At 36.5% G+C, this 24,602-nt stretch overlaps 1 protein-coding gene across 1 annotated transcript; it reads left to right on the top strand.

The window, feature by feature from the left end:
• Positions 1 to 4,671: 4,671 nt before the first annotated feature.
• LOC104889827 (hypothetical protein) lies at positions 4,672 to 24,294 on the top strand. The gene is made up of 15 exons (XM_010675150.4): positions 4,672 to 4,973; positions 5,068 to 5,195; positions 5,412 to 5,544; positions 5,910 to 6,066; positions 6,169 to 6,247; positions 9,564 to 9,604; positions 10,173 to 10,289; positions 10,462 to 10,542; positions 10,652 to 10,714; positions 10,840 to 10,888; positions 16,407 to 16,481; positions 20,997 to 21,044; positions 21,168 to 21,203; positions 21,282 to 21,356; positions 23,918 to 24,294. The coding sequence occupies exons 1-15, from the start codon at positions 4,826 to 4,828 to the stop codon at positions 23,972 to 23,974; spliced, it is 1,287 nt and encodes a 428-aa protein (XP_010673452.2). The 5' UTR covers positions 4,672 to 4,825; the 3' UTR covers positions 23,975 to 24,294.
• Positions 24,295 to 24,602: the final 308 nt, after the last annotated feature.

Genomic DNA, 24,602 nt, shown 5'->3' on the forward strand with positions numbered 1-24,602 from the left:
TCATTTCAGATTGTCTTGTATATTTTTTTTTTAATCCTTTCTCATCTCTTCCCTAAAGTACAATTTCAATAGAACATGAATATTCATTTATTCCTTTTTTTCCAGCTTAACGTGGGATCCTTACATCAACATATTTGTTGTATACTTGTATCATTGTATTGTATTTGTAGCAATAGATATGGAGACAAATGAGTTGATACGTCCGTAATTTTCTCGTGAACGAGCTAGAGGTGATCATGGGGAGGGTCGGGTTCGGGACAGGACATGCCTTAAAAAATTGCCCATTGGTCGGATCGACCATGTCAAAATTTGGACCAAAATTTAGTGCTTAAAGTCCGCTATTTCAAGCCAAAATCGGGGCGGGCCAAAAAATATAGGCTAATTAAAAAGTCATTTTTGGCTTGCCTAAAACCCGCCCAGAGTAAAAAAAAAAAAAAACAGGTCGTCCTCGACCGTGGGCCCAAAAATCTTGTCCACAACCCGCCCAAAAAGCGAGTCGGGTCGGGCCAAAATGATCAGCTCTAAAACGAGCCCATTTGCAAAGTAAGTAACCAAGCCCTGACAAAAATATTAAGTTTGGGTAGTATTTCCTCCGTTCTTTTTCTATTGCAACAATTGAGTTTTCACGCTTGTTAATATGCAACTTTAACTATTAATATCTTTAATTGATTTTTGAAAAAAATTATAAATAAAATGATATTTTGTAATTATACATCGAGACGTATCTAACAGGATCCCACAATATAATATTTTTATTTACGTAAAAATCACAATTGATAGTGGTGAATAATGTACAAATCTCATTATTACATATTTTTTAAGAACGGAAGAAATATATCATTAATATTTGTGATAGACTTCTTAAAGATCGTTTGCAAGCTTTTCAATGGTCATATTCAACTCATTTCATACCAATGAGGATTAAGAAAATAACATAAAAATTTCAAATTAGTGTAATAGTCCAAATAATTTTGTATAAAATATAAGATAATGTTAACTAACTAACTATACAAATACAAAGTGAAAATGCTAAACCCCCCTTCTTTTTCTTCTTCTGGGTAGATCTGGATGAAAGTAATGCATTGACGTGTAACACCCCGGTAATTCTCTCTTTCTAGAAAATACTTTTATAACAAACCTAGAGAATTACCCAGGCATTATCGCCCGTGTGATAACGTTTCGGTTTACTTAGAATGTTGCAGCGGAAAACTTATTAAAACAAAATCAACTTTATTAAACTTATGAAACCAAATGACAATGTCAAACTTAAACACACCAACTAAATAAACCTCAAACTTAAGTGAAGATGTTTCTACGAAAACAACTTAAATACTACTAATGTCACAAAAGCCTCTCCATTCCAGATTCCCCAATGGTATGCATCTTCGAACCTGTAATGTCAATGCTGTCTTGACTCTGCTCCCCCGAAGGATCACCACAGGATCAATAGGCAAAGCCATGATCACAGACACAAACAAGCCCGTAATCAGCAGAGCTGAGTACATAAATAATCCTAAACATGATACTACAAACATAACTTGCAGGAATAAATAATAACATAAGTAAACAATACTCTACCGACAACTTTTACTGAACTAAACTTAACCCAACTTTTTATTACTTTAATGGAATAGTTATTGGACGAGTTGTCCTGCCAATAAAAATGAAATGGGGCGCGACTCCGCATTTCAGAGTGACCTGCGATATCGAGGAACCTTTTGAAATAAAAAGGGATGGTGATCAACCCATTCCTAGAAAAGCTATGACACGCTCACCATAACCCCAACCCTTATGTCCAACTCTAGACGTGCACCAGTCTAAAGTCTATAACATATTCTCGTTTCACTTTACGTTGCATTCATTTAAATACTTGTGTTGACACCACAATAATCAAATAACACACAATTCGCAATCACATAATCATAACAAAATTCTTTTTATCTGTGGATTAACAAGTGTTCACAACTTATCAATCAAGACTCCTTTTATTTCTTTTTATCCTTTGTTGAACCTAGCCAACAGAAATCCGTACCTTCATATAGGTATAACTCATACTTACCAAATAAGATCCACGGTTCTTATAAGATAAATAAATAAAACTCATGAATCTATGTAACACATGATTCAACTTACTTACATTAATTCACTCACGAATCAATACATGAACTGAACTTATCTGTTTGCATCAAACTTCCATACAAACATACATACTCATAACTACATCTCTTTTACATGTAGCACATAGGCAAAATATCATGTAAAATAATTTCAGTAACTTATATATATGAACAACAAGGTCCTATACATGATACTAATAAATAAAAACATCTCTAAGGCATGTTTCTAAACCATATAGCACGTAGACTATGTACGTACCTTGTATAAACGCAACGGTAGGCCACTTTTATGTTCTAAAAGTCCCCTACTATGAATTTTCCGCCTAGAAAATAAAATAACAAAGTAAATACTTTGAACTAAAAATTTCCAGCAACTTAAAAACGTCTCAAACCCTTTTAAACGTCTTTAAAACGTTTTTATGATTAAACTTCGTTATTTTTAATCCCTAGTATAGTACAACTATTCTAGTGATTAAAAATCATTAAAAACCTTAAAATACATATTTATGAAATTCCAGCACTTATAAAAATTTAAAAATCTTTTGAAAATATATTTAATGCATATAAAAATCATATTCTAATCAAAATTCATATTCATACTTTAAATATATGGTTTCTAGTGATTTAAAACCCTAAAAACCATATCTTTCATGATTAAAACTGAAAATAATAAATCTGAAATTATTATTTTATATATGAAAACCAAAATATATTCTTCATATAAAATAATAACTTAAATCATAAACATGTCAATGTAATAAATAACAATAAAAATTAGGACTTTAATGGAATCTTAAAGGAGAAGAAAAGAAAATAACCAAAACAAAAGGAGGAAGGGCGCCGACGGCAAGTGACAGCAGCACAGGTGGCGGCGGCAGCAGCTTTCGTGGCTCAAGGAAAGACTTGTGACGTTTCTTGTTCAACAAGAAACGTTACTTAGCGAAGAAGAAACGATCTTTGGTGGGGAAAATATGAACGCACGCAACAAGAGGAGAGAGAAGTAAAAGGCGAGTGAGAGAGAAGAAACCAGAATTACGTGCAAGGGAGGAGAGAAAATAGAGTGTAGGGTGAGATTTTGGGTTTTTAGGATATTTAAATAGGCTAATCCTTTTTGGTTTAGGAAAAGAGATAAGATTTACAAAAAAAAGATTTGATGACTAATAAGATGATCAACTTAGGACTTTAATCATCAATAGGACTCTTTTCCTTTTTATCCTTATAGGAGTTTCGATTCCATTAAACTTTTTTTTAAATAATATTTTAATACTTAAAGCTTTTATCTAAGACATGTTAATTAAAACATTTTCAATTTTATAAGCTATGAAAATATTTTTAGTGACTTTTAAAAATAGTCAACCCTTTTTAAAAGTCAAATCATTTTCCAAACTCATTTGGATTTAAATATAATTACATAAATACTTTAATATATTTATGAAAATCCTTTAAAAATGTGGGGGATTACATGACGCATCAAACTCCGTTATGACGTAAAGAGAAGATAAAATGGTGGCAGAATATCGTCGATACGTCCTTTGACAGATTGGAGGTGAAAGCAATGACGTCGTGGTAGATGTATGGGCAACGGGCGTAGAAGATGTAGAAGTGGATGTATGGGCAGCAGAAGTTGGTAGGATTGTAAGACGAGGTCGTGTCCGAGTCGACCAACCACGTTAATGCACAACACCCTCATGGTTTGTAATGTTTACACATACAGCTGGCGCCCCCATTATCTCTGGAGACGATGACTCAACAACCTCTAGTCGCGCATATGTGACTCTGTCAGCAGTATCAAATAAAGTATGTGGTTCCATATAAAGAAAAATGATAAATTATACAGTTTGAAAAATAAAGAAAAGTATAAGCTAAAAGTTAAGTCATGTACCAGATTATATATGCGGACGCAGGCCTATTATGTTTGGAAGGTGGCCGCCTCATGGGATCAGTAATACGCAACCTCGTGATGCGGAGATACAATACCATAAACTCCTCTATCGCACGAGTACGTATGATCCTTGAATGGAATATCCAGAATACATCATGTCTTGTGTTCACCCCACAACAATATGTAAAGTCGATGTTTGTTGGGATATTTCTTGTTTTTCGACCGCCGATCTACGCCATGAAGAGTTGTATCCAAATTGACGCAATACTCGATCAGGAAAATGAAACTTCATAACATAAAAACAAAAAAATGGAGTAAGTTTGCGCCATACACGTCGTTTTGTGGGAATTTCAATTTTCCAAAGATTTTTCCCCACTTTGTATTAACCAAACAACTACTCCCTCCGTCCTTTATTAGTCATGTGAGATCTTGTTGGATTCGTCTCAATGTGTATTATCCAAATATCAATTTTTTGTAATTTTTGCTTATCGAAAATTGAGATATTAAGGTTCAAATTAGTATTCTCAGCAAATGTGCCCCCAAAGAAAGGGGTAAACTAATAGAGGACGAAGGGTGTATATCATTACTTTTAATTTTCTTTTATGTTTTTTTTTGAAGTAATTTTCTTTTTGAAGTAATTTTCTTTTATGTTTATTTGAGTGACAAAAACATAAACGAGAAAGTCTTTGGTGTTTGCACAGTCGCGAACCGCGTTTGGTGGCTGGAGAGTGGAGAGTCTGAACTCTGAAGAAGTGTTGCTGGATTGCTGCTTGAGATCTGAAAGCCTCACAATTCTCCCGTTGTTTATGAATTAGAGTTTTATTTGATGGCTTCCACGGAGGGTTTGGTTCCTATAACCAGGGCTTATCTGGCTTCTTATTATGAAAAGTATCCCTTCGTCCCACTCTCTGCCGATGTAGCTACCCTCTCTGCACAGATTCGCTCCATCATCACCAACTTCCAGACACATCAAGGTTTTGTTAATTGTTTTCCACTTCCTCTTCTTCTCGACTTTTGCGATTTTTATGTCGATAAACTCATAATGCATTAAATTTCATGGTTTCGCAGGTGAAAGTTCTGTGGTGGACGAAGTGGATCATGAAGCTCCACATAAAATTGATGAGAATATGTGGAAGAACCGAGAACACATAGAGGAGATCATCTTTTTGCTTGACAGAACTCATTGGCCAACCACAGTAAGGACCAGTGCTTTGCTGGATTTTTATGCTCCCTTCTTTTTTGTTCGAGGCTAAGTTATATGATGGTATTAATTGGTACAATTTTTATTTTTGCTTGAAATGTTTGTGAAATATTGAAACTTCAATGTTCCTATATCTATCCATGTGTTTGGGGCACATCCTTTGTCATATCGTGGAATTATAGATGTGAACTGACGCTTCATTCCCATATAGTTTCAACAACAATCTAGATTGGGAGACGTGGAACTTGCTCCCTTTCTTGAGCAGCTGAAAGTTAAATTTGAGAATACCTTGAAGACTTTGGAATATTTTCAATCAAAGAATGCTGATTATGTATTTAATACAGGTTAGCTGCACTCTTGCTTCCCATTTTAGGAGTAAAATTTTCGAAAAACTCGTGCTTCTTGGTAATATGACTCAAGGTTTCTTTTTTCAGCTTTTCTTTATTTTGTATTGTATTGTTGAATTTGTTTGTATATGTCATCATTACTGAAGATCATTAGTTGTTGAAAATTGTTTTTTTTTTTTTTTTTTTTTTTTTTGTATTAAGTATGCCCTTGTGATGTTACTCTACATTTGAGTCCAGTGATTGCTGAAATATAATATTACATAACCTGTATAAACCATCATAATCATTCTTACCTTTTCCTTGTTTGAAGGAGGAACTCATTGTTTTATGTTCTTATTTATCTATTCGTGTATATGTTTCAGTTATGAGCTATATGCCTCAAGACTTCAGGGGTACCTTGATTCGACAACAAAGGGAACGCTCAGAGCGGACTAAGCAAGCTGAAATTGATGCTTTGATCCAATCTGGATGTAGTATACGTAATCGCTATGCGTTGTTGTGGAAGCAACAGATGGAAAGGTGGATTTCCTATACTCTTTAGAGCTTATTTTGTTTTCACCAATTCATCTTAACTTCTCGAAATTATAAAATGTGTATGTGAACATAGAGTTAGACTTGCAGGAGGAGACAGTTGGCTCAGCTTGGATCTGCAACAGGTGTATATAAAACACTCGTGAAGTACCTCGTAGGAGTACCACAGGTTTGCATAATTTAATGTGTCTGTAGTTTTCATCTTTTTACTGGTTGACATATTCAGCATTTTAGGGATTGGGGGTGACGAGAAAATTCCCTTTCATTTTGCAGGATATGGTAAAAACTAAAAAGTACCTTTTTGTTTTCTTTTAATAAAATTCTTCGAAGACAAATATATACACTTTAATTAGGGTCTTCCAATCAAAACCTTCCTATATTAGAGATATAGGTCTCCTTAAGGACGCTTTTATTGCCCCGTCTTCATGAGGAGGGTGGTTGAGATTGAAACACTTTGTGTAGGGAAACCCCATACCCTAATTTGCGCGTTGCACCCTCCAAAAAGCATTAGGTACATGCCAATATAAAATTTTGATAATGCTATATATAGCCCTAAAAGACATGCTGAACAAAAATAACAACCTAAAATACTTCCTCCATAACAAAAAGATTGCAATATTTCATCTCAACACGGACTCCTATGGAGTTTTTCTTAATGGAATATTAGGGGTTTGGTTAGAGTATTAGTGGTATGATGGCTTGTGAGGAGAGAGAAAGTGGGTCAAAATTGACCACTCATACCAACCACCACGGTCACCACCGGACCACCTTTAGCAGTCACCACAACCAGCAATGCCACCACAACCACCGCAACACCACCTTCGTCACCACCACCTTATTTCTATCTAAATCGACCTCCAAATCAAACCCAAATCGCCAAATGGCCACCCGCTTACCTTTTTCCACCACCTGCGGTGGTTTTGTCGGCGCGAACGAGGGAACCTTTCCCCACCAACCTCGACTGCCATGATCGCCAGAAAATTCGAACAACAAACCCAGAAAATTCGAACAACAAAGCTAGAAAATTCGAACAAAATCAAACCTAGAAAATCGATCGAAATCAAACCCAGAAATTTCGAACGAAATCAAACCCAGAAAATCAAACGAAATCAAACCTAGATAATTCGAAAGCCAAACCACGAAATCGCATTCGATTTGGTGGTATGATTGTGGTGGTGGAAGTAGGTGCTTGTGGCGATCGATTTGGTGCTTGTGGCGGTCTATTTGGCGGTGAGATCAACACTTGGTGGTGAGGTAGGCGGTGGGTGGTGAGGTAGGCAGTGGATGGTTGGCGGTTGGTGGCAGCTTGGTTGGTGGTGGTTGGTGAGCTCAGTGGTGGAGGAAGGTTGATGATGTTAAATTAGGGTGAAATAATTAGTGTGAATGTTTTTTACGTTTAGTTGTTAATGATGTTTAAATCTTCATAATTAGGGGCATTTTGGCAATTTCATACTAAAAAACTTACCTAAAGTAGTAAGAAATGAAATTGTTGCAGTTTTTGTGTGACACCCCAAAATGGCAAATGTTGCGTTTTTTTGGTTACGAAGGAAGTAGATTTTTTCCAAAAGTTATTCATTGGGAGGAAAGGTTTGATTGCGTGTCCCATCTTGAGAAGGGGAATAAACACATATTAGAATATTGACTCCATGACCGAGACATTCCATATGTGAAGATCCAAAAAAATATGACAAATGTGTCAAATTTTGAACAAAGAGAAAAAGTAGATGTAGTCTCATTCCCAAATTAGAAGTATGTAAAATAATTAGGACAACTGAAAGAGGAAAGTGTGTAAACCTTTTTCGTATGGAGGGAGTACAAAATATTCATTACTATCGGGTCATATCAATGTTTGGGCGGTTTGGTTTAAATTCAGTTGATTTTGGGTCAAATAAAATTAAGTGTTTTCCTTATTTTAATCTTGTCAACTTCTATAAAAGTAGTTTTGCTTTCGTGTTTGACATGTGTTATAAGGATCATTGACATGGCATTATGCACTACGTAATAGATTTTTGCATATAATGGTTTCCATAATCCCAGCACAACATTTGCTGCGGGCTTTACTTTTTGCTAGAGAAGGCTTAATGGCTAGTTAGACTATACATGTAAAGAATTGGAATATCTATTATTTATATTTAGCTTTTTTAAATTTTTAATAATGATATAATACTCCCTCAATCAAATGAGTCCTGCTACTTTTCTACCTCGGAATGTTTAAATTGATCGCATTTCATCTTTACATGTTTCTATGGTGGTAGATAGTTTATGTTGACTGCAATAAACGACTGGTAATCTTACTTTTTATTGCGACTAGCCAATAGTCACAAAACTGCAGCAAGGTTTTGTTTTATCTTGTACTTCCTCTTTTTTAAAGGTTGTGACATTTTGACCTTTTGACTAACGTATACAACAAAATCAAGTAGCTAAGATGATATTGAATTTGTTATATATATATATATATATATATATATATATATATTTGGCCTAGTGGTAAAGATTTGACCTCATGACTTAAGGTCATGGGATCAAATCCCACTAGGGGCTCTTTGGGGTGAGTGAGGGTCCTTCATCTTTCCAACTTAAGAATATATATATATATATATAATATATATATATATATATATATATATATATATATATCTATACACACACACATATATACATATACATGTATACATATACATATACATATACATGTATACATATACATATATATATATTTACACTAACAGATATTTAAAGATAGGAAAGTTTGTCACAACAAACCTTTTATATGTCACTTTTAATTTCTTTTGGCAACTTAAGATAGGAAAAACAACCTTTTAATTTTTATTTTGGCAACTTAAGACCTTTAAAAAAACTTGCTTGTGAAAAACAACCTTAGGCCACTTTTAGGCATCATTGAAGTGAAGGAATTAAATTAACAACCTTCTTAAACAATAAGGAATTATTATTCTTCTTTAATTTATGTATTGAAGCTTTCCTCTTTTTTGCATTGATTGTGTTAAAAAGACTTGGTTAATGTCTGAAAGTGGCCTATGGTTGTTTCTCGCGAACAATTTTCTTTTTAAGTTCTTAAGTTGTCAAAAAAAATTTAAAAGGTTGTTTTTCGAAAAAAGTGACATGTAAAAGGTTTGTTGTGACAAACATTCCTCAAAGATATTGATGGTCAAAGTTACCCGTTGGCAAGTGTAAGTCAAAATATTGTAACCTTTGAATAACAGAGGAAGTACGTTTTTTAGTATTACATAGTGGACTTTTAGTAGGTGATTATCATGTCAAATTCTTCTGGAGAATTAACTCTGATGTGTCTATTATTCTGCTCTAGAAGTAATTGCAGCCTATGGACTATGGAGTATGGAGTACTAGACTACTAGTTGGCTTTGTTGCTTTAGTTGACAGAGTCTTTTTAAAACTTAATGTAGTGGTTTGCAAGTCTCTTGTTGCTATGGGAAATAATTTCACCTTCCTGATGTCGCTGAATGTAGGTTCTGCTGGATTTCATTCGACAAATTAATGATGACGATGGGTATGTAATTTCATTGTTATGGTTGCTTGCTCTTTTTTGTCATTATTAGCTGTCAGAACTTCTTGAATTGGGGGTTGGGGGTGGGGTTACTTTTCTTTGTAAGAAAGAAATTCTTTGTAGTTTCTTTTTGGTTACCTGTTTACTAGTCCTTGTTGGTAATGGGTAATGCTACTTTAAATTGTGCAAGCAGCACGAACAATCCTGGCTGGTGGTTGCTGCAATATATTGGCTTTTCTGATATGTTGACGGAAGCTTGCCACTTGCAGACATGTTTCTAAAGTATACCCAAACCTGATTAGACCTAATCCGTTGACTATTGATTACCCATCTTTACTCAATTATATAGGGGTTTAGAATTAAAGCCAGCTGGAATGACCTTGTGTGGTACTCATGGCAGATAGATCACATAACATTAAGTGATTGCCTTCTTGAAGTCACACACTCAAACTTGCTAGTTATCATCTCTTTCTTCCCTTTTCGCTTCTTCACTGATTATGAGTGAAGAAGACGAAGATCACAACATCCTGTTCATGGAACTTAAATATACAGTTTGATGTTATTTATACAGGCCCATGGAAGAGCAAAGACAGCGCTATGGACCACCACTGTACAGCCTTACGAAGATGGTGCTCACTATACGGATTTTTATTTTTCTTATGTGGGAAAGTTCCGATGCCAATAAAATGTGAGATGTGCTGTGGCATTTTCTCTATCTTTTTACTAAATTTTTATTTAATGAGTCTTATGGTGCAGCTAAATTACATTTAGTGCATATTCTGCTTGTCCCTTCTTCCAATTGTACAGTTACCATTCCTGGGAGAACTAACACTTTGCTGATTGCCTTTGTTCATATACAGAAGAGCAGATGAATTAATTATTCTGGAACAAGCTGTTAACATTTATACCACTGAATTTGAGAGGTTTATTAAGTTTATGGGGTAAACCTTCTCACCTTCAGTATGGAAGTTAAATTGCTTTCTGGAGTACATTAAACTATCTTAATACTTCATTGATACATTAATTAATTGAAATACTTTGTGTTTTTAGTGAGGTCTTTGCAAATTCGCCCTTCTTTATTTCCGCTGATGAAGTAGGCGCCATTGATTCAAGGTTAACTCTGCTATTGAGAGCGAACACCAATCGGAAATGCTCATTATCAGCTATCAATGTGATTTCTGTAATGCCTTTATTAAATATATGATAAAACCTTTTGATTTCTTCCTTTGGAATAACAGAAATGATGATTACAAAGAGATAGGAATTCCTGCTGGGACTACCCACGAGGTTTGTTGCAATAGCCCCTTTCAGATATCGTTTCATATATGGACTTTTTGTTATGCTTTTAAGGCTGTCTGCATATTCTATTTGTAATTTCTATGCATATGTATGGCAAATAATGCTCCAAAAGATACTTAGAAAGATCAAATTCCTTCTACTTTTGTGCTGTTTCCTTTTTCCTTTTGTATTCTGTATATGTCAGATGGGGGAGGGGTGGTTTGGATTACATTTTATGGTCTATAATGGTGTTGTATTTTCACAAAGCACCTCGTTTGTTCCTATGTTTGGGGAGTCTGGTATAGCATCTGATAGTCGATGATCATTATAAATTGTTACTTCTTTTTCTAGAATAATTGGCACCATAAATCCTATGTCTAGGGTGTCTTCCCATGCTTGGATACCCTTCTAATATTTGTTTAGACAGGTAAAGAGGCCACATGTCATGTATCTATTACATTGTTTGTTTTTTCTTCCCCATTGCCTCCTCCCTCTGTATTTCCTCTCTTTTCCCCTTTTTCTCCCTTTCAACGATGCCTTATTCCACTTTTAGCAACCCTCACCCTTCCCTTTCCACTGCTGACTACTAACTCTTTCTTCGGCAAGCTCCATCCTCCAATTATTCACCTTCCTCTCATCCTCTCCTTACCTTTTACATCAATTTTCATAGGTGGTGCTGCTTCCCTTCGCTTCTTGCTTTATAGTTGATTATTGTCATTATATTTTTACGTATTCAAAATTCATAGTAATCTATTAATTTTTATTATCTCCTCTGTTTCTACATTATTGTGATTGATTTTGTTATTCTTCCTAATCTCCAATTAGCTTTGTATAATTTGGTTTGTGTGATTTGACTGGAATGTGTTTTTCGTTTGACAACTACGGAAGAGAGAAAAGGTTGCGCGAAACATCTTCTGGCCAAAACCAGCTTAATGAGTTTGCTGACTAAACAATGAGGCAGGAAGTGGGATAATATTTGAAGATTTTAAAAAATAATTTTGCCATAGCCCATATTTGGTAGCCTCATTCTGTATATTCTTGTATTTGACAGTTTATGCAAGGAGTTTTGGTTCTTAAGTTGGATAAAGGTTGCCTAAAAATAAAGTGATGAGAAATCGATCTTTCTGTCCAGCGTCTTCTGCCCTCCACTAACATGAGAGATCTATTTTTTAAAATATGTTAGTTAAAATACCCTTTTGGGTCTAAAGTTCTTCTTTAATACACGTTCTCGTTGATTCTACCTGCTTTTCATGAGGGTTCTAATTATCTATTCGCTTGTAAAATTATTTGGGATGGAGTGGCGGTAGCAGGGGAAGGGTGGCGGTGATTGGATGAATAGTGGCTGGGAAGCGTGGCTATGATAGTGATCTGTGGTGCTGACTGGCTGCCTGGGTAGCAGGTGGGAGCAGCATTGGTAGTTGATGGTGGTTACAAGGGGGTGGAGTGAGAAGAGGGAGCATAGTTGATGGTGGTTACAAGGGGGTGGAGTGAGAAGAGGGAGCAATAAAGAGATTGATGAAATGATGCTACGTGCGCAATAGATTAAATGTCATCTGAACCAATGGGAGAAAGGATCTTCCAACTGGGGATTATGCATAAATGGAACAAAATTGGGATTGATAGGGGAAGACAACCTAACTTGGGGTTTTATGTCCAATGATGATATATGTTCTTATCGGACTAGAACTAGATTTAGTTAAGTTACTAAAAGAATTGGTAAACACAATTCGTATGCCTGGATTTCTCTCGTGCTAACATTACAAACTCTAGAAGTCTGTAGTTTCCCTTTGTCATGAGGTCATAAATGTTGATTACCATAATATAAAGAAAGCATATTACTGTTTGGGCAGAGGTCTGTTCTGCAGCTCTTTGTGTAACTTGTATCTTCCGTACTGAATGAACACAAACATCTAGGATCTCCATCTTTTCATGGCAAAGTACTTTGGTGGTTTTCTTGTTGCCTGTGGAGAGCCATCCTTCTCTTTCTTGGGAATTCTTTGGAGTGACGGGGACGTATAGAGATTGTATCCTATAATACAAGAGTTGCTTTAGTTGATATTTCTCTTAGAGATAGCTTCTTCTTCTATTCATGAGTGTAGGATGAAGGATTCCTCCATTTTACAAGTTTCGTGCATGTTCACTTTGATGCCTTAGTGTCTTAATCCCTTACCTTTTAAGGATTATGCAAGACATGTTTGAGAGCTTGAATAAGAATGACATGGTCTAGACATGGTGTAATTAATGTCTAGTGGGAGGTTAGGTTGATATAATTTCATAGAGTTGAGATTGTAAAGGAGAAATTGAGAGATTGGAACTGAATGAGTTTTAGGGACATTAATGTTAAGAGACTAAAACTAGTTTATTAACGGGGTTAGCATTGATCGGGTGACTATTCTGGAGAACATAAACATATTTTACAAAATGAAATTAAGAGGCGAAGTGGGAGGAGGAATCACGTATTCTATGCTATGTTCTGAAGATGTTAATGGGAGGCGAACTTGACGTTACATTAATTAGATGTCGGTTGAAGAAGCTGCTTTGATAAATGAACTGGAGAATTTTTTCTTTTCTTATATAATTATAAAGAACAATATGAAAGGACTCCGAGAGTATTATGCCCGTAAATAACTTGCAACTTGCAAGTCTCGCAAAACACCCAAAACAAAAGAACTGTGGACAACTCAAGTCTATGGTAGAAGACATTGTAACTCTATATGAGGACATTTCTAAAGAGGAAAGGCGTATTAATGATTCATTTCTATGCTTATGATTTGGTGTAAGGTTGTAAGCTCTATTTCTTTTGTTGATTGTCCTTGGTTAGCAAAACAACCTTTTTGATAGGATGATGAAATTAAAAGGGTGGGCATGGAGTTTGATCCCTTTTGATAGTCTTATGATGACATTCTTTCGGGATGCTTCCCTTGTTGAAGATGAGGGAAAATAATTTTTTATGATCGCCATTCAGTTTTAACTTTTTTCTCTTGAAAATTTGCAGTCTTGACCGCTTTTTGGTTAATTTCTATGTCACGATAGTTAAAAGCATTATGAAAATTATTAATCATGGTCAACCATCAAAATTTTAGTGAACTTTTGACTGTCTTTATAAGTTCATTTAGGCAAAAAGAGTGATCAAACTAAGGCGAACATTACATTGAAAATGCTCTCAATCATAGCAGAAAAGGGGGAGTTATAACATTAGTCATTGTCAAACTATATAGATTCATGCAAAATCCCTATGAGCACATGACAAGAGATAGTGCATGAGTACCGCTCTTTCGATCTAAGAGACTTCATTTCAAACTCAGTCCGAAAACTATACTACCAGAACACCATCATGCTTCAAAGAATGTACGTGGAAGCTTAATTTTAAAAGCGCACCCAAGGCTCACTAACTGGGTAGTCATGGAAGTCAGGATCAAATCCACATGGAGATAGCTACTATTATGTCTGAACTCTAGTATTGAACTAACTAATTCAGAGAAAAAGAGTTGGTTTACTGAACTAATTGTCTAATTGTAAATAACGGGCCAAAACGCATCCGACAAGCCAGGCAAAGCGCTCAACGAAAGGCGACCCGAGGCGTGCACTTTTTGCCGCCTTAGGGAGAGGCGCAAGGCGCACCGCCTTGCCACCTTTAGTAGAGAGGCGTAGGAGAAGGGAAGAGAGTGTAGATCTGAGTTGAAAGGTATAAAAAACCGAAAAAGTTCAAATTTAAACTTAGCTTGGCTTTAATTTAGCAATTTGAGGCAAAGCCCTTTGTTAATTTCAATAAATTTCATCAAATTGGACCCTAATTTAAAACCCCTAATTTGGGAGGTTAATGAGGGTGCCGGCGAGCCACCGACCACCAGTCTCGACTCATCTCCGGTGGCTGTCATCGTTGAACAAGCTTCAGGTCAGTCCTCTTTCTCTCTTTCTTCTATATTCTCTTTTTCTCGAAATCTTCTCTACCTCTTCTCTTCTTCGATCTTCTTCTTCCTTCTGTGTCTCTTCTCTTCTTCGATCTTCTTTCCTCTTTCTCTTTTTCTCTTTAATATTTTCCTCTTTCTTTGATACTTTTTTTTTGAAACGTACTTTGATGCTTTCTTTCATCTTCTCTGGCAACTTTTTTTCTTTTCCCCCCTTTTTGTTTGTGGAAGGCTGCAATATTAACCTGTTTTTTACAGACCATATCAGTTTTAGATTTCTTTGAGAAAAATAATATTCAGAAAAAATTATAATATCCAGCTAAAAATAATAATAAAAATATTAATATCACAAAAGCAAAATAATAATAATAACAAAAAAATGCGCCTCACGTACGAGATGCTTGTGCCTTCGCCTTGCCCCTCAGTGCACTTTGCGCCTTGTGCCTCGGTGCTTCTCGCGCCTTTTAAAACTAAGCGTGGAAGGGGTATTGTCTTATTGGTTTCACTGTTTTTAAGAGTCTTAAATTCTTAAGTAAGATAAAATGAGTTTTGAACATTAAATCAAAATGCAATCCTTTGAGCTAATGAGGGCTTATACTCCTTTCTGCTGTGAAGGTTGGTGAGAAGGCCATTATCTTCAACTTGGATTTTGAGAATGCTTATGATAGAGTAGAAAGGCTTAAGTAGATTGGGTGTCCAGTAGTTCTGCATCTTGGTTTTAGTCGATGCTTGTTCTAATAGTGGGTTTCTGTCTTTAATAGGATCAAGATTGGATGATCCTTTGCCTTCTTTTCTTTTAATATGTTAATAGATGCTGGAGTGTTTTGACTTAAGCTCCCGAAGGGTAGAGCATGATTGTGTTGGAGGATACGAATGCGAGAGTGAATAAATTCGTTGATTTTTTTGTGAACAGTTTCCGAACGTGAATGATGACTTATAGCTCCTTTCAGATGAGTTGGTGAAGTCTAAGAATGTGTTAGAGCATGCTTGTGTTGGAGGGTCCAAATGCGAGAGATAATAAATTCGTTGATTTTTTTGTGAATAGTTTCCGAACGTGAATGATGATTTATTGCTCCTTTCAGATGAGTTGGTGAAGTTGAAGAATGGGCTCACCTTTCTTTCCACAGTGGAACTTAAGTTTGAGACGGACCCAGGTTTAGGATTTGAAATCTGAATATATCTAGTGGTCCTGGAATCAAAGGTGTGCACAAGTGTGTGGAAAATAGAGTGGGTGAAGTATAGGCCCAATAGCAATTTTACTTGTGTTTTGAGCATAAGTTTTCTGTTTTCTCTTAAATCCCGTCTTCACATTGTTTTATGTGATTTTCTTGATGAAACCGAAATGGCAAGAGGTTGATTGACGACAGCAGTAACTAATATAACCAGGATGACATTTTAGTGTTGGGGGTGGTGCCATGGGTTGCGGGAATATAAAAACAGAATCCTAGGAATAAGCAGCCACCATGTCACATAAAATTTATGCTTTACTGAGTATCACCTTTCCTTTCTGCATCTTGTCTTACATTGTTACAGGCATTCTATTTTGCTCTTCAAACTCAAAATGCTTTTACTTCTGCTGTTTATGTGGTGTTGTTTAATCTTACAGTTTTTTTTCCCAGGTGGTGTTGTCAGTGGATTCAGTAAACTCATATATTGCTTGGGACTTCACTTTGGAACAAAGTAAAATGAAATTGGTACGCTCTGGCACCTTTCTTTATGTCATTGCTGGATACGACTCCATATACAACAGTTGTGCTGTTCTATCTAAGGGTGTCCTGTTTAGAGTGTCGTAGATTCTTTCTCATGTGTTGCCATGTGTTATTATACGGCCATAATTTGATGATTTCAGAAAATATGAATAATAATATGATGAAAGCTTTTGTATCTATGTGTAGGAAATGCCTTGAATCTGTTAGAATCGGATTATCTACAAAACGGCGACTCGTGGCAGTGTGTCTCAGCTCGCGGTAAAATGCCGAGAGCTTACTGCGAGTTGCGTCCAGCGCCGCGACTCGCGGTAGACGCAGGGCTGGTGACACGCGCTAGGCGATTCCGAATTAGATTAGTCCAGTTAAATGCCTATTTAACCTAATATCGTTTATTCAACGAATAGAGAGTTCATAACACATCTATAATTATGTTTTCCTCCACACCAATAAATCAGCTCTCTCTCTGCCAATGGACGTAGCCAACAATCCGTTGGTGAACCACGTTAAATCTGTTTGCAAATTTTCTTTGTTTTGCATTCAATTATGTGTTCTTCTCACATCTATCATAACACTATGGTTAAAAGAAGAATTGCTGGAAAAACCTCATATATGGTTCTATTTCTGGTATAATGTGTCTGCACCTTAACTTTCAAGACTCTCCTTATCTTGTTTGTTTGGATGCTTTGTATAGGTAATTACTTGGTCTGGGCTTAAAGGGCTAGTGCTACAAGAAAGGTATTGATCTTGTAAGAATGGCAACGGGTCGGACTTGGACCGGATTATGCATAATCCGACTCCGACCCTACAAGAAGTCGAATTTTAAATTCAATCCCGAGTCCGACTCCAAAAATCTGACTGTGATCCTAATATCCGACTCGATTCGACTTTTTTTTTTGCCCCATTTCTTTTAATAGAAAAATCTTTTATAATACAAATAAGGATTTTTTGTGGGGAATGACTAATTAAAATAGGGTTTTTGTGGGAAAACACCACTTAAAATTTTTTTTGGAGAAAAAGACCAATTAAAATACTTCCGTTGGCAACTTAACACCACATTACGATCAAATTGCCAACTTTCCGGCATTGACAATTTATTTCCCTCCAAAACCTCGGTTTTTTTGTTTCTCCTCCTCCCCCACCCCTACGCTTTACCCATCGGAAACCCCCCCTTAGTCCCCTACCCCAAAATCCTCTCACTCTCCTTTTCCTAGCTTCATTCTTCTTCTTCACCTCGCAATCCCAAATCCTCCAACCCCTTTGCGCTGGTTGCCCCTCTCTTTATCTCCTCGTGGGTCCTTGTGGTTCACCTATCTTAGGGAGTAGGGGAGGAGGATTTCGGTGGGTAGGGCGTAGGGGTGGGGAGGAGGATTCCGGTGGGTAGGGCGTCGGGGTGGGGGAGGAGGATTCTGGTGGGTAGGGCGTAGGGATGGGGGAGGAGGAGAAGCAAAAAAAAATCGATGTTTTGGACAGAAAAATAAGTCAACCTCGGAAAGTTGACAATTTGCGCGGGAAATCGTAATGTGGTGTTAAGTTGCCAACGGGAGAATTTTAATTGGTCCTTCTCTCCAAAAAAAAATTTAAGTGGTGTTTCCCCACAAAAACCCTATTTTAATTGGTCCTTCCCGAATCCCTAAAAAAAAAACCCTACAAATAATGTAATTATTACTATTTTTTTAACAATCATATGAAAATCTTATAGAGTACAAATAATCTAATCATTACTATTTTTTTAACAATAATTTCTTCAATGAAAAAATCTTATATGATATAATTGCCTCAAAGTTGGAGTTAAACATACAGACATAAGACATTAATATAAATAAAAAAGTTTAATTGTCTCAAAGTCGGAATCGGATTCGGATGCCAGATTCTTTTTATAGGATCCGACTCCGACCCTCCTTCGACTCCGAGTCGGATACAAGTTAATTTTTTTATGGAGATCGCTCGGATTTTTTCCTTAGGATCAAAGCGGGCTGGGTTGCCAGCCCTAATCTTGGGTTGCTTACCTGCAGCGTGGATCTTTTGGATAATTTTGCTTGTTTATATGTTTTGCCATTTTTAAAGGACATCTTATAATACTCATTGGCTCTCACCTGAATTATTTTGTTCGGCTCCTCACTCTGCCTCTTGTCCCTATGATTGAAGCCTGTCCGAAATAAGCCCATTTTATAGATTGTTGAGAAAAGCATGATCAGCTTCTTATTAAGCATACAACAATAACAATGAGTAAACCTCAATCCCAATAGGATTGATTGGTTGCTTGAGTCAATATATGTTCTCTGTTGTCCGGCACATAGATCCTACGACTCCATTACCTTTTTAACACCCTTTAAGCAAGTCATCTCCCCCCTTCCCCCAACCACTTTTTAAAATTTGTAACCCAAGTCTACCTTTACGCGTTTACCTGTCAACATATCACATGCCCAAATCGTTGTAATTGATCCTTTTATCTATTGCTCTAAGATATGTTCGAAATATATTCCAAATTATGTCTCTTAAGGTGTTCCCCAAGATCCATCTCAACTCTCAATATATGCATCATGTGCTATCCCCCTCTTTTCGATAAGTTCCTTCCTTAATGTCCAATACTCCCATCCTATAGAATTTCCTTTATCCTATGATGTATGCTACTACTTTCACGTAATATGTGAATAACCGAATAGTTCCCATGTATTTAAGCCACGTCTTTCCTATATATTCATCCCTTAGTAAAAACGAGTGAACGTGCTTAAACACTACTGTGTGGGTAACTCCTTCCCATATTTTTTTTTGACTCAGTAATTTTACTAGCCCAAACAGGCTCATCCCTCATGAGTTAGGGGTAAGAAGGGGATCCTAACCCATAAGGAAACTTCGAAACTGGGGATTAATACCTCGAAGCAAATATCTACACAAATACCCCAAATATGGGGATGATGAGAGTCGAACTCCCGACCATAAGGTTGGGAGGTGGGAGCTCCAACCATTAGGCTCCCGCATGATTCTCGTAACTCCTTCCCATATGGCCTATTACTTCCTCGCTTTACCTCTCAATACTAGATTTGTCCTCATTGTAGTGTATTTTGCTCTGACTTAACTTAAACGCTCAAGATTCTAACTTTGCCTCCACCATTGCAAGCATTGACCTCTCCTCTTGTTTTATCAGCATAAGTTCTCGCCCTCCACTTCGCCGTATCCAAAACCAAGAAAATGTATGTGAAAACAAGGAAAAAAACCGTAAAAGAAATCAAAATGGTGAAAAACAAAAACAAGTTGAATCATCAGGATAAATACTAAATACTCTCCCTGCACTTCGCCCTATCCAAAACCATATTTTCCTCACTCCCAAGTAGACTCATATCACTTCCACTCACCCTTTTTCAAGTTTTCTTAGGTCTCCTTTTACCCCTTACCCTCCACCACTTTGTCTGTTCAAGCCTTCTAACTGACGCATCACATGATCTGCATGTGACACGTCCAAATCACCTCAAGCGGTTCGCTCTCATCTTGTTCTCAGTAGAAGTAACTCCTACTTTCATCCTAATCTATTCCTCAACTGATCCTATTGTCCATACATCGCCACATTCATCTTATGAATGTGACTATGTTTAACATTTTGTATCATATAACAGCACATGTCTAATAGGTGTGCGGTAGAGTTTCCCTTTCAATCTATGGGGAATGTGAATCCCATAGAAACCCTGTGTTACTCTTCCACTTTAACCAACCTGCTTGAATGTTTTGAGCCATGAGCCATGTCTCCATCCAACTCTCCATCATTTTGAATTATGGCTCCTAGATAGCGAAAGCAGTCAGAACCTTTGACAATCTTCCCATCTAAGGTAATTGCCTCGCCTCTAACCTCACTGAAATTGCACTCCATCTGTTTGGTTTCTGCTCAACCTAAATCCTAAGATCTCAAAGTTTGTCTCTACAGTTCCAACTTATTTTCCAAGCCTTCTTTACAATGTCATTGGAAATATCATGCACCTTGGTATCTCATCTTCAATAACCTCGTCAATCAATCCATGATTATGGCAAAAAGAAACGGGCTAAGTGTAGAACTTTGATGTACTCCAATCATAATAGAAAACTCTTTGGAGTTTAGTCTTCCTGACAGTGGTTTGCAGGCTAGTGGTAACTCCCTCATACATGTCCTTAACGGTATCAGTATATTTCTTTGAAACTCCTTTCCTTTTAACTCCCACCAAAGTCAATGCACATATAATCAATTTGGATAGTCTACTTGTTCGATTAATTGTCATGAAATTTCTTTTAAAGTTTCAAGTTGTACCTTATTCTTACATCTTTCAGTAAAAATATCAAAATCTGCTTTGTTTGATATATGTGCAACATGAAATTGTTTATCCAACTACTACTACTAGTCTACTACTACTTATGGCTATTTGAGGTTGGTGCTCTTTCAATTACGTATGTGCTCCTGGGATTCCTTAACTCTATCATTTTGTCATTAACCAAAACTGGTCCTCATGATTATCATTGAGCTTCATCTTGCTGCAGGATATTGGTTTTAGCGTGGAATGTACCAACTCTTCTGGTGAAAAAACTGTAAGTGATAAGTAAAGTTTCCGTACTGGAAACTCTTATATCGAAAGTGCATCCGGATATGGAGCATGAGCATCAAAACTTCCATGAACTTGTGACTAAAGCATTTTCTGATTTTGATAACAGCTTATCCTGCCGTATCGCCGCTGTGAATCTGATCAAGTGAGTAGTCCTGTCGACCTTTTTTCAGAACTAATTGTCTTGATGTTGTTGAGTAGCTAATAAAATGATGAATTTCAGGGAAATTTTTGCACATGTATGGCTGGGACGTACAAGCTAATATGGGACAATTCTTATTCGACGTTCTTTAGAAAGGTAAGGATGCTTTTAGTGGACATGGTATCTGTGCACTTATTAATATAGTGTGGTTGATGTGTGCATTCATTTGTAGTTGCATATAACTTCCACTTGATTTTCAAGGGCTGTGTTTCAGTCTTTCAGAAACTGCCTCTTTGTTAGTATGGGTTGGCTAAGCTAATCTTCGTTGTCAGAAATGGGAAAAAAGGCCGTGCTTTTATGATATCTTTAGAGGAATGTAGTTAGGGAGAAGATGTGGGTTCCATGAATTGCCTCTCTAGGAAGGCTTGCTGGTTAATACCTCTTCTAATGGGCCACCTTGCTATTGACAACTTTTTCGAGAAAAAGTTGTAAGTACTACCTTTCCAATTGGTTTACATTTATTGAAACCTCTTGACCGATTTTCGGTGGTTTTCTTTTGTCTAGAATGATATCATAATGTTCATATTGAATTTGTGATGTCATCCTTGTGATTTTGGCTCAATTGCTGTTGTGTCCCCAAGAAGAAGAATAAGCAGCAATAACATATGTAAGATGTTTAGGAGTTAGTGAGTTACAACTTTTGTTTGAAAAGTCTGGAAATTACAAAATTACCTATGAAAAAGGTAATAATTGACAAATCCTCCTACGAGAGCCAAATGTTCTAGAAGTCGTAGATTTGGACCTCCTTATATAAATGCAGTTTGTTGCATGTGTAATTGGAGTGTATCGATAATTCTCTTTCAGATTGTAGTTGGTTTAAAGGGATTATGATATTCTTGAAATGGGGTATCTACTATTTAGGGGGTTTCAGTTTGGTGGGGGATCCAATTAGTAGAGCTGGTTAACAGATTAGGTCAGGTTGGGTTTGTTTTCTGGTTGATAATGTCTCAACCCAAACCTAACTCATTATTAAATGGGCTGAAAAACTCAACCCGAACCAACGTGTTTATTGAACGGGTTACCCATTTAATGCATTTATATATTTCTTAATTAAAACTAATTTTTTTCAACGATAAATTCACGCAAAAGTATGCAGGACTAGAGTTTCTTTTCAGTATATGTGTTCTACATTTAGTAATACTTGAATTTTCACTAATTTCAACATAGTGATTGTAGGAATTTATTATGTAAATAGGTAAATGGGTCAAAGCAGGTTGATTTCGGGTTGAAAATGTCAGCCTTAACATACGCCATTTATTAAACAGGGAAGTTGTGTCAACCAATTAAAAATGGGCTGAAAATCTCAACCGAAGCCCGCTTAATTCAGGTTGGGTTCGGTTTGTGGGTTGGATCGGTGTTCTCTAGCTCTACCAATCAGTAATAGAATACACAATTTTTTTTTTGAATAAATCATAGTATGTTATACCTCCTCGGTTTTAGTACTTAGCATCATTTCCTAAATTGGCAATATGTTTTCTCTCTCTCTCTTCTAGCACCCTCTTTTTACCTCTTTCTATCTCTTTCATCTCCTAAATTATTGTACCCGTGGTATATGATGCAAATATTAAAAAAACATTGGAAGAATTCAGTTCACCTAATAAAATACGACTTTTGTGAACAACTACCTTATAAAAATTATTTCAAAATTCTCGAGCTTTTCACATGGTAGCACTGCCTATTAACGTCTTGGGTTAAGTTTTCCATCCTAAATTTCCCGCAAACCTTCATTCCCCTCTTAAAACTACCTGTAAAAGACACAAATTCCCCTTAGTAAAACCAGACCAACAATATCCCCCCTCTTTCTTCTCTATCTCTGCTGCTTGTCTCTCCATCTCTCTGCTATTCTCTTTTATAAACATCCCTCCTCTCAGGCTCTCAATCTACTTTTACATCTTATGCTACAAATTATATAATACTTCAAATTTAAACCTTTAAAACCCCTGATTCACACAATGGAATTGAACCCCAATTTGTAAACCCTAATTCGTACAAAACTTGTTCAGATTAGTGTCGTAGCTTTGTTTTGTTGTTTTGCATATACATGTGTGAATTGGTCTTGGGTTTTACAATTTGAAGAGGCCCCAAGATTTTAGGAAGGACAAAAGGGGTCCATTTATCATGCCCATAAAGAAAACAAAATGACGATGATTATGATTCATGGAGTATAAACTGAGGCATCCTTGCCTTTTTAGGCAATTTTGCACTTTAACATCCTCTGTTGCATAATGCTAGGATAACGCTAGAGTATACTCCATATTTAAGGCATTTTTACTTGAAACCACAACATTAACTCTGAGTCTTTTTTTTCTCTATTGAACCTAGCAGAGACAATACGACAATATTTATTTATCATCAGTAGCAAGTTTATGTGACCATACTAGCAGAGTCTTGGTACGTGCACGTAGGATAATCAGTAGCAAAGCTCAAAAGAGCAAAATTTATGACCCAAAAGAAAGGCGGAAAAAGAAACAACTTAGAAATAGCTCGTTGCAAGCTTCATATTGTAGTACTCAAACAGTTACAGATAAGTTGTTTCATGATTATGTGTATCTTCTTCGTTTTTTTTTTTACCAACAAAATTAAATTTACGGAATTATATTGATTGCTTGTCTTATTCTGGCATTTGGACTGATTGTCGCATAATTCCTTTTGAACAGGCACTGCTTTACAAGGTAGATTGTATACCCCCTGTTGTAGAACCAGCACAACAGTGATTCAGAAAATGGATGGCTGTTCCCTAGGCATTGAGATGTACCACAATTCTCGTCCCTGGAGTGTTCTTAATATCCCATTCCTTTGTATCTTTCATGTACCTTTCATAAGCTAGTAATGATGTGTTGTATATTATCATCAGTGTCAGATTTGCAGTCCTAGGCCGCGCTGTATGCGAATGAAGACAAATTGCTTTGAAGTTGGCATGAATTAGCAGAAAATTGACTTTCTGGTTTCCAGGGAAAAAGAGACGAAAGAATCTGACATGATGAATTTGCACTTCTAAAATTTAATGGACTTATAATTGGATTATGATTTACAATTGTGCTTAGAATTTTTCTCTCATCAATACAACGTACAATCAGACCTGTTAATTTGGATATGCAGGGTGGGTTTTGGTTATGGCCAAGTTTGGTAAAATGTATAAAAACAATGGGTGGGATTTAGGTTGGGTCAATCTTGGGTCGGTACCTTTTTGGGTTTGAGTTAGGTTACGTTAGAGTTGGTCTATTCGGGTTGAATCAGATCTGATTTGGAATGGGTTATGCAGGGTTTGGTTGCTCGAACAGGGTCATTAAGTTGGGCCACGTTTGTATCAGTTGAGTTTGGGTTAGGTCAAGTCTCAATCAG

The sequence above is a fragment of the Beta vulgaris genome, chromosome 4 (genome assembly GCF_026745355.1).
Source record: "Beta vulgaris subsp. vulgaris cultivar EL10 chromosome 4, EL10.2, whole genome shotgun sequence".
In the NCBI taxonomy this organism is placed as follows: Eukaryota; Viridiplantae; Streptophyta; class Magnoliopsida; order Caryophyllales; family Amaranthaceae; genus Beta; species Beta vulgaris.